The sequence below is a fragment of the Oncorhynchus masou genome, chromosome 29 (genome assembly GCF_036934945.1).
Source record: "Oncorhynchus masou masou isolate Uvic2021 chromosome 29, UVic_Omas_1.1, whole genome shotgun sequence".
Taxonomy (NCBI): domain Eukaryota; kingdom Metazoa; phylum Chordata; class Actinopteri; order Salmoniformes; family Salmonidae; genus Oncorhynchus; species Oncorhynchus masou.
In genome coordinates this window covers 93,234,404-93,245,789 of record NC_088240.1, presented here as the reverse complement: position 1 = coordinate 93,245,789, position 11,386 = coordinate 93,234,404, and the positions used below count along the sequence as shown (strand labels likewise).

The window sequence follows — 11,386 nt, the reverse complement described above, 5'->3', positions numbered from 1 at the left end:
CATTCTGAGAAATACCAACAGAATCTCATTGGCAAAAAAACAAACAGGCAGAGCCAGAGTGCTGCTGTTCCCTCAATTTCGGATGACTGACGTGCCCAGAAGCTAGGATATGCATTGGATAGAAAACACTCTGAAGTTTCTAAAACTGTTCAAATAATGTCTGTGAGAAAAACAGAACTGATATGGCAGGCGAAAACCTGAGGAAAATCCATCCAGGAAATGGGATTTTTTTTTTTTGATGCGGGTGGTTTTCCCATTGACAGCCTATTGACTATCTAATGGGTTAGGGCCCATATTGCAGTTCCTATGGCTTCCACTAGATGTCAACAGTCTTTAGACATGGTTTCAGGCTTGTTTTCTGAGAAACGACGAGTAAAGACCTTCTGGTCAGGGGACTGGGGAATCATGCAGTACTGGTTTGCGCACATGACCGTGTGCGTGCTCTTCGTTGTTTTTCCTTTCTATTGAATACGCTTTTGTCCGGTTGAAATATTATCAATTATTTAGATAATTGACAACCTGAGGATGAATTATAAACGTTGTTTTACATGTTTTAACGAACTTTACCGTTACTATTAGGATGCATTAGTCTGCGTGTTTTGACCTCCTTTGAGCCAGTGGGTTACTGAACACAACGTTTTTGGGATATAAAGAGGGACTTTATCGAACAAAACAACCATTTATTGTGGAGCTGGGACCCTTGTGATTGCAACCAGATGAAGAATTTCAAAGGTAAGTGATGAATTTTATCGCTATTAATTTTCTCGCTAAGCACTGCAGGTAGTCTGGTTATTTCAACTAATTCCCCTTCAGGGTATAAAACACTGCAGGTAGTCTGGTTATGTCAACTAATTCCCCTTCAGGGTATAAAACACTGCAGGTAATCTGGTTATTTCAACTAATTCCCCTTCAGGGTATAAAACACTGCAGGTAATCTGGTTATTTCAACTAATTCCCCTTCAGGGTATAAAACACTGCAGGTAATCTGGTTATTTCAACTAATTCCCCTTCAGGGTATAAAGCCCTGCAGGTAGTCTGGTTATGTCATCTAATTCCCCTTCAGGGTATAAAACACTGCAGGTAGTCTGGTTATGTCAACTAATTCCCCTTCAGGGTTTAAAGCCCTGCATGTAGTCTGGTTATTTCAACTAATTCCCCTTCAGGGTATAAAGCACTGCAGGTCGTCTGGTTATTTCAACTAATTCCCCTTCAGGGTATAAAGCCCTGCAGGTAGTCTGGTTATTTCAACTAATTCCCCTTCAGGGTATAAAGCCCTGCAGGTAGTCTGGTTATGTCAACTAATTCCCCTTCAGGATATAAAACACTGCAGGTCGTCTGGTTATTTCAACTAATTCCCCTTCAGGGTATAAAGCCCTGCAGGTAGTCTGGAAAGTGTGTGAAACTGTATGAGCGCCAGTCTTATGATAAACAGGCAACGCAACGTTAATAGGATGTTTCAGAGGAAGTGTGGTGGTTTATTAAAGCAATATCAGATCATAGAGCTCGTCCTTCTTTAAACAGCGGGTTGGATGGGAGATTCTACTTATTCAATTAGCTGTTTTCCTATTCAACATCAGCAGTGTCATTTTACTACGCACAGTATGGGACAAACTCACAATGGGACAAACTCACAATACACTTTTATGACCCGAAGTAGGCAATGTCATGCAGCAACTACCAAGATGTAGTTTGCAGTACACACACACACACACACACCTCACTGAGCTCTCAGGAGCAGCTCTGCAGTGTAATTAAAAGGAAAGCCATGGCTGCAGCATCACATTCCCCTGTCTTTCTGTCTGCCTGCCTGTCTGTCTGTCGTCAACCTATCAAGGACATGAGGCCTTGTCTAAAGCATTCTGGAACACAGGCCAAAGATTCACAAACCAGCCTACTGTGTACAAGAGAATTCACAGTATACATACTGTCTAGTGCACAAGGTCTACATTTATACTGTATTGTATATATACTGTCTAGTGCATCCTGTCTGTTATATACAGTATTGGCTTGGTCCCTCCCCATCCTGTCTGTTATAATATACAGTATTGGCGTGGTCCCTCCCCATCCTGTCTGTTATAATATACAGTATTGGCTTGGTCCTTCCCCATCCTGTCTGTTATAATATACAGTATTGGCTTGGTCCCTCCCCACCCAAACTCACATTTTTTTCACAGCTGATAAACGAAAACACACACACACACACAAGCAGTCCTAGTAAGCCTACCTTGAGTTGTGAGAGGATGTGAGGATTCAGATGTTCCACTGCATTGCATTTTACCAATTTGGCGCAAAACACATTTAGTAAATATTTGCTAAAAATGTTTACTTATCATCCTAATATTTCAGGATATACCCCACAGTAGGTTGACAACATATTAACAGCGAAATATAAACGTTAAAATTAGTTTTTTCAGAGTTTCAAGTTCCATTGTATCTTCGACCAGTACTTCCACATTGTATCTTCGACCAGTACTTCTACATTGTATCTTCGACCAGTACTTCTACATTGTCTCTTCGACCAGTACTTCTATAATTGTATCTTCGACCAGTACTTCTACATTGTATCTTCGACCAGTACTTCTACATTGTCTCTTCGACCAGTACTTCTCCATTGTATCTTCGACCAGTACTTCTACATTGTATCTTCGACCAGTACTTCTACGTTGTATCTTCGACCAGTACTCGCCACCACAAGTTGTTTGTGGACTGATGAGGAAAGTGTGCCGGTGGCATCCATCATATCCTTTAAAAGGTTTGCACCACACAAAATAGTTCAGTATTTGTCTTTTGTTCCTATTCAACAACTCAATATATTACAAAAACCCCCCAACATGTTGAGTCAGTTCACCCTTTAGATGAGCAAAAATATAAATACTGAGCTATCTGGTAGACTCAAAAAAAAAAAGTAAATTTTTCCTGACACCCAAATGTACTCATTACATTTTTGAAACTTAGCAGGGCAGGAAAGTAGCCCAATTCACACACTTATCAAGAGAACATCCCTGGTCATCTCTATTGGCTAGTGTGCCCCTGGCTATCAGTCAATGTAAAAAATTCAAAACATTTTTTTTTATGTAAATGGTGCCTGAATTTGAAATGATTTATATTTACTTTTGATACTTAAGTATATTTAAAACCAAATACTTTTATTTAGACTTTAACTCAAGTAGTATTTCACTGGGTGACTAACTTCTACTTGAGTCATTTTCTATTAGGGTATCTATACTTTTACTCAAATATGACATTTGGGTACTTTTTCCACCACTACTAATACAATTGCCCAGAGAAGAGATTTTTATTGGCACCCGTTTTCAATACTCCGGCACCCTCCCCTTACGGGGATAAAGGTACTGAGACGTATTCTAGAATGTTTTCTGAGATTCTAGAACACATTGTGAGGATAAAGGTACTGAGAGTTATTCTTGAATGTTTTCTGAGATTCTAGAACACATTGTGAGGATAACGGTACTGAGACTTATTCTAGAATGTTTTCTGAGATTCTAGAACACATTGTGAGGATAAAGGTACTGAGACTTATTCTTGAATGTTTTCTGAGATTCTAGAACACCTTGTGAGGATAAAGGTACTGAGACTTATTCTAGAATGTTTTCTGAGATTCTAGAACACATTGTGAGGATAACGGTACTGAGACTTATTCTAGAATGTTTTCTGAGATTCTAGAACACCTTGTGAGGATAAAGGTACTGAGACTTATTCTAGAATGTTTTCTGAGATTCTAGAACACCTTGTGAGGATAAAGGTACTGAGACTTATTCTAGAATGTTTTCTGAGATTCTAGAACACCTTGTGAGAATAAAGGTACTTAGACTAATTCTAGAATGTTTTCTGAGATTCTAGAACACCTTGTGAGGATAAAGGTAGAGACTTATTCTAGAATGTTTTCTGAGATTCTAGAACACATTGTGAGGATAAAGGTACTGAGACTTATTCTTGAATGTTTTCTGAGATTCTAGAACACCTTGTGAGGATAAAGGTACTGAGACTTATTCTAGAATGTTTTCTGAGATTCTAGAACACATTGTGAGGATAACGGTACTGAGACTTATTCTAGAATGTTTTCTGAGATTCTAGAACACCTTGTGAGGATAAAGGTACTGAGACTTATTCTAGAATGTTTTCTGAGATTCTAGAACACCTTGTGAGGATAAAGGTACTGAGACTTATTCTAGAATGTTTTCTGAGACTCTAGAACACCTTGTGAGAATAAAGGTACTTAGACTAATTCTAGAATGTTTTCTGAGATTCTAGAACACCTTGTGAGGATAAAGGTAGAGACTTATTCTAGAATGTTTTCTGAGATTCTAGAACACATTGTGAGGATAAAGGTACTGAGACTTATTCTAAAATGTTTTCTGAGATTCTAGAACACATTGTGAGGGATCTTAGAACAGTCCTCCATACAGAATCCTTTCAGATCATTGATATCCTCTGTCTGTGCTTATGGACTGACTCTCTTCAATTCACACCACAGGTTTTCAATGGGCTTCAAGTACGGAGACTTGATTTTGTGGTCAATTAACCATTTCTTTGTGGATATTGATGTGTGCTTGGGGTTATCGTCTTGCTGGAAGATCCACTTGTGGCCAAGTTTCAGCCTCCTGGCAGAGACAACCAGGTTTTTATCTAAAAGTTGATAATGCCGTTGACCTTAACAAGGATCCCAGGACCAGTGGAGGCTGAATAGCCCCATAACATCACAGATCCACCACCATGTTTTACAGTAGGTACGAGGTTATTTTATACATATCCTTCTTTCACACTCCAAACCATTGTGTTCGTTATCAAAGAACTCTAGAGAGAGAGATAACTAGAGTCACCCATTTCTAACAACCTCCACGACACCGTGATGAATAAACCAGAAACGTATGAAGACCCTCACAGACTCTGTGTTCAAAACAAACCAGAAACGTATGAAGACCCTCACAGACTCTGTGTTTAAAACAAACCAGAAACGTATGAAGACCCTCACAGACTCTGTGTTTATAACAAACCAGAAACGTATGAAGACCCTCACAGACTCTGTGTTTATGACAAACTAGAAACGTATGAAGACCCTCACAGACTCTGTGTTTAAAACAATAAACCAGGAGTCAAATAACCTGAAAAGCTGCTGACCAGCTAAGAACCGAAAACTTCAAGTAGACAGAACATCTCTGCCACAGTGAAGCTGTTTAGACTGGTAGGATGACGGTAGGATGTAGTGGAGTGTCATGCTTCATGGCCAAACCCAAGCTAATAATGTTGTATACAGTACATTATCCTTCACTATACTGCTATATACAGTACATTATCCTGCTATATACAGTACATTATCCTGCTATATACTGTACATTATCATGCTGTATACAGTACATTATCATGCACCATACTGCTATACACAGTACATTATCCTACGCCATAATGATATATACAGTACATTATCCTGCTCCATACTGCTATATGTAGTACATTATCATGCACCATACAGCTATATACAGTACATTATCCTGCACCATGCGGCTATATATAGTACATTATCCTGCACCATAATGCTATATATGGTACATTATCCTGCTATAAATAGTACATTATCCTGCTCCATATTGATATATACAGTACATTATCCTGCACTATACTGCCATATACAGTACATTATCCTGCACTATACTGTCATATACAGTACATTATCCTGCTCCATACTGCCATATACAGTACATTATCCTGCACCATACTGCTATATACAGTACATTATCCTGCTCTATACTGCCATATACAGTACATTATCCTGCTCCATACTGCCATATACAGTACATTATCCTGCTCCATACTGATATATACAGTACATTATCCTGAACATACTGCTATATACAGTATATTATCCTGCACTATAATGCTATATGCAGTACATTATCATGCTATATATAGTACATTATCCTGCACCATAATGCTATATATGGTACATTATCCTGCTGTATATAGTACATTATCCTGCTCTATACTGCCATATACAGTACATTATCCTGCTCCATACTGCCATATACAGTACATTATCCTGCACCATACTGCTATATACAGTTCATTATCCTGCCATATACAGTACATTATCCTGCTCCATACTGCTATATACAGTACATTATCCTGCACTATACTGTTATATACAGTTCATTATCCTGCCATATACAGTACATTATCATGCTATATATAGTACATTATCCTGCACCATAATGCTATATATGGTACATTATCCTGCTCTATATAATACATTATCCTGCTCTATACTGCCATATGCAGTACATTATCCTGCTCCATACTGCTATATACAGTACATTATCCTGCACTATACTGCTATATACAGTTCATTATCCTGCCATATGCAGTACATTATCCTGCTCCATACTGCTATATACAGTACATTATCCTGCACCATACTGCTATACACAGTACATTATCCTGCTATATGATGTAGTACATTATCCTGCACTATACTGCTATATACAGTTCATTATCCTGCCATATACAGTACATTATCCTGCTCCATACTGCTATATACAGTACATTATCCTGCACTATACTGCTATATACAGTTCATTATCCTGCCATATACAGTACATTATCCTGCTACATACTGCCATATACAGTACATTATCCTGCACCATACTGCCATATACAGTACATTATCCTGCACTATACTGCTATATACAGTTCATTATCCTGCCATATACAGTACATTATCCTGCACCATACTGCCATATACAGTACATTATCCTGCTCCATACTGCCATATACAGTACATTATCCTGCACTATACTGCTATATACAGTTCATTATCCTGCCATATACAGTACATTATCCTGCTCCATACTGCTATATACAGTACATTATCCTGCACTATACTGCTATACACAGTACATTATCCTGCTATATACAGTACATTATCCTGCTCCATACAGCTAAATACAGTACATTATCCTGCTATATGATGTAGTACAGTATCCTGCTCCATACTGCCATATACAGTACATTATCCTGCTATATGATGTAGTACATTATCCACCATACTGATATATACAGTACATTATCCTGCACCATACTGCTATATACAGTACATTATCCTGCTATATATAGTACATTATCCTGAGGCAATTAAGCAGTGATTGTCGCTGCACTACCGTGGTTCTCTTGTCTGATACCAAGGTTTATTTCCTACATTCTCTGGACGTTAAACAGCATGAGGAACACAACATGCAGCCGTATTGCACTGGAACAACAACATAACAACAACATACGATGACACCTTGAGAATGAATGAACACAGAGAAAGACTTAACAAACAGGCCAAACAGGCAAGACTGTACTGAGGTTGAATGCTTCTTCAGGGGTTGCAGGGTAGCCTAGTGGTTACAGCATTGGACTAGTAATCAAAAGGTTGCAAGTTCAAATCCCTGAGCTGACAAGGTACAAATCTGTCGTTCTGCCCCTGAACAGGCAGTTAACCCACTGTTCCCAGGCCGTCATTGAAAATAAGAATTTGTTCTTAACTGACTTGCCTAGTTAAATAAAGGAATAATAAAAATTAAATACTTCCAGTCACCACAATGTATATTGTCTTTAACAATATTTTAGAAAAATATAACACTTCAAATAAATATCATACAATATAAAGCACTTTAAGGGGAAAGGATGAACATGTCTCGAAGAAAAAAACTATCTGGAAATGTTAAAATAAAAAATCTTGTTTAATTTTTTTCTCTTATTTCTTGTTTCCTGTAGTCATCAGGTCCTCCAGACAGGTGGCGCTGTCAAACCGGAACCCTTCTATGATCAGAGTGTCTCCGTCCTCCTCGATGCCGGCATCCCACATCCTAATCCTCTGGTCCCGCTGTCACAACACCAACACACACATAACATGTAGGGAAATACAACACATGGCGGCGGCCATTTTATCTCATTGAAAATAGTCAAATCAATTGGCTGTATGTACAGTGTCACATATTGTTGTCTTGTTGTCTGCAGAAACATCCTAATAGCAGTGGATACTGGATACCCAGGAGATTGTTAGTAAAATACAGAAGTTACTAGAACCTAAAATGTCTCTACCTTGTCCTGGTTGTCCTGCTGGTTGGAGTATTGTCTGAGCATCCTCTCAATAGCATGCATTAACCTCTGAGCCTGACTCAACACTGACACACAGTCATAGGGGGGGTCACATCATGCAACACAGAATCAACGCATTATCATCACAGAACTAGTTGGACAACAGCACGGCACCATCTGCAAATATCTGAATGTATTTTATCTGCCTATTTCAAACATGAAACAGATTTCAAATATGAAACAGATTTCAAATATGAAAGTTCCTTCTAATATGAAGCAGATTTCAAATATGAAAGTTCCTTCTAATATGAAACAGATTTCAAATATGAAACAGATTTCAAATATGAAAGTTCCTTCTAATATGAAACAGATTTCAAATATGAAACAGATTTCAAATATGAAAGTTCCTTCTAATATGAAACAGATTTCAAATATGAAAGTTCCTTCTAATATGAAACAGATTTCAAATATGAAACAGATTTCAAATATGAAAGTTCCTTCTAATATGAAACAGATTTCAAATATGAAAGTTCCTTCTAATATGAAACAGATTTCAAATATGAAACAGATTTCAAATATGAAACAGATTTCAAATATGAAACAGATTTCAAATATGAAAGTTCCTTCTAATATGAAACAGATTTCAAATATGAAACAGATTTCAAATATGAAAGTTCCTTCTAATATGAAACAGATTTCAAATATGAAACAGATTTCAAATATGAAACAGATTTCAAATATGAAAGTTCCTTCTAATATGAAACAGATTTCAAATATGAAAGTTCCTTCAAATATGAAACAGATTTCAAATATGAAACAGATTTCAAATATGAAACAGATTTCAAATATGAAAGTTCCTTCAAATATGAAACATTGGAACCCGTACCTCAGAGACTCTATCAATGGTACCTCAGAGACTCTATCAATGGTACCTCAGAGACTCTGTCAATGGTACCTCAGAGACTCTGTCAATGGTACCTCAGAGACTCTGTCAATGGTACCTCAGAGACTCTGTCAATGGTACCTCAGAGACTCTGTCAATGGTACCTCAGAGACTCTGTCAATGGTACCTCAGAGACTCTATCAATGGTACCTCAGAGACTCTGTCAATGGTACCTCAGAGACTCTATCAATGGTACCTCAGAGACTCTGTCAATGGCGTTATTCAGATGGACGTCTACTCACAATCCTGTGTCTGGAAGTGGCTGATCTGCAGTCTCTCCTCACAGCCCATCTCCCTGACCTTGTCCACCTCCTCCATCGCCACCTCATACGACTTCCTCATAGCGCCTCGCAGGTTCCTGTATCTGGGCTATGCCGGATTTAAAAAAAAAAAAAAGTATTTATTTTGTTTCTCAGACACAGATTAAGCCTAGTTTTGGAATTTAAAAAAAAAACAACATTTTTTTTTATTAGAGATTCTCCATTGAGAGGTTTTATTCTAGTTTTAGGACCAGGCTAAATCTGTGTCTGGAAGAAAAAAAACGGCGCAAAATGTTTAAAATGTTTTTAACTTCCTCCAAGATAGAGTATGTGTAACGTTCTTCGTCAGGCCAAAGAGAGGAAGACCAAGATGCAGCGTGACGATTATCCATTTTAATAGAATACTTGAACAACGAACAAAAAAAAAACAATAAACTGACAAAATGAACAGAGCCGAAACAGTCCCGTAACGTGAACACCAACACTGGAAACAGGAACAATCACCCACACCCCACAACACAAAACAGGCTACCTAAATATAGTTCCCAATCAGAGACAACGACTAACACCTGCCTCTGATTGAGAACAATATCAGGCCAAACACATCATACAGACAAACTGGACATACAACATAGAATGCCCACTCATATCACACCCCGACCAACCAAAACATAGAAACAGACAAACTAGACATACAACATAGAATGCCCACTCATATCACACACTGTCCAACCAAAACATAGAAACAGACAAACTAGACATACAACATAGAATGCCCACTCATAGCCCACCCCAACCAACCAAAACATAGAAACAGACAAACTAGACATACAACATAGAATGCCCACTCATATCACACACTGACCAACCAAAACATAGAAACAGACAAACTAGACATACAACATAGAATGCCCACTCATAGCACACCCCGACCAACCAAACCATAGACACAAACAGTGCAAACTATGGTCAGAGTGTGACAGTATGTCTCGTTATATCACTGAATCTTTCATCTCTATTCGCCTTCACTAACGAACATTAAACTGGCACAGAAATGAAAAGATACATACTTTAGTGGAGGAGTTGTGGTAGAGTTCTACATGCTTGGCAGCAGCCCAGAATCTGGTATGAGGTTTCCCCAGGAATTCAACATGGTAGTGCTCCACGTAACCCTCGCTGTCCAGCCTCACATACTCCTCCTCGTTGGGGTCTGGACTTAGAATGGCTGGCCACCTGGAGAGAGCAACAATGATTTGTTAACACTTTATCTAAGGCCTAACACTGGTATGGATGAAATCAATAGAACTAACTGTAGTAGCTAAGGGACGGTTTTCATGGAACTAAATGAAACATATTTCAGGACTAAAAAGATATTTAGGCCGAGGGTTAGTGCCTGTTTTCATGGAACTATATTAAACCTACTTCTGGACTAAAAAGATATTTAGGCCGAGGGTTAGTGCCTGTTTTCATGGAACTAGATTAAACCTACTTCTGGACTAAAAAGATATTTAGGCCGAGGGTTAGTGCCTGTTTTCATGGAACTATATTAAACCTACTTCTGGACTAAAAAGATAATTAGGCCTAGCCTTGATCTGAGTCCTGGAAACGGGCACATAAGCACTGACTGCCAACCATCCCGTACCATGGCCAGTTACATGCTTTCACCAGCACCAGGCTCCCGACAGGCAGCCCGGAGTACACAACCTTCAGGCCATGTTCCTTGAACTGGGAGTTGTTGGGGAAAGGGCCCTGAGGGATGCTGCAGTGGCTGAACAGAGGGTCTGGGTTCATATGACAGTGCCAGGACCTGCCATGGTCCAGCTCAGCCACCGTTTCATCACTCTTTGGTACCAGTCTCCACTTCAGACATCTGGGAGACTCGCACTGGACCCAGGTCTTGTCTGCATAGTAGGATGTTTCATCCTCATTGGCATTCAGGTCTGGAAGAAGACTCATTTTTTTTAAAGCTGAACTGAGCGATCTTGGCTGACCTAAACAAGCAAACACAAACATGTTGGCTAGCTAGCCCATCTGATATTGTCATAGAGAAAATAAATCAGTGTCAGCGATCTATAATGTATTTGCGAAG

At 38.8% G+C, this 11,386-nt stretch overlaps 1 protein-coding gene across 1 annotated transcript; it reads right to left on the bottom strand.

Annotated features, from left to right (window-relative positions):
- Positions 1 to 8,031: 8,031 nt before the first annotated feature.
- Positions 8,032 to 11,253, bottom strand: LOC135519844 (zinc finger CW-type PWWP domain protein 2-like). Its single transcript, XM_064945050.1, has 4 exons — positions 10,940 to 11,253; positions 10,368 to 10,530; positions 9,280 to 9,406; positions 8,032 to 8,180 (listed from the first exon to the last, which is right to left on the bottom strand). Exons 1-4 carry the CDS (start codon positions 11,251 to 11,253, stop codon positions 8,083 to 8,085), a joined length of 702 nt encoding a protein of 233 aa, XP_064801122.1. The 3' UTR covers positions 8,032 to 8,082.
- Between the last annotated feature and the right edge of the window lie 133 nt (positions 11,254 to 11,386).

Coding starts and splice junctions, on each gene's coding strand:
- LOC135519844 (XM_064945050.1), bottom strand. CDS start 11,253: ATGAGTCTTCTTCCAGACCTGAATGCCAATGAGGATGAAACATCCTAC. Junction 10,531..10,939: donor AAAGCATGTAACTGGCCATG/GTACGGGATGGT, acceptor TGCTCTCTCCAG/GTGGCCAGCCATTCTAAGTC. Junction 8,181..9,279: donor CCACTTCCAGACACAGGATT/GTGAGTAGACGT, acceptor ACTGTGTGTCAG/TGTTGAGTCAGGCTCAGAGG.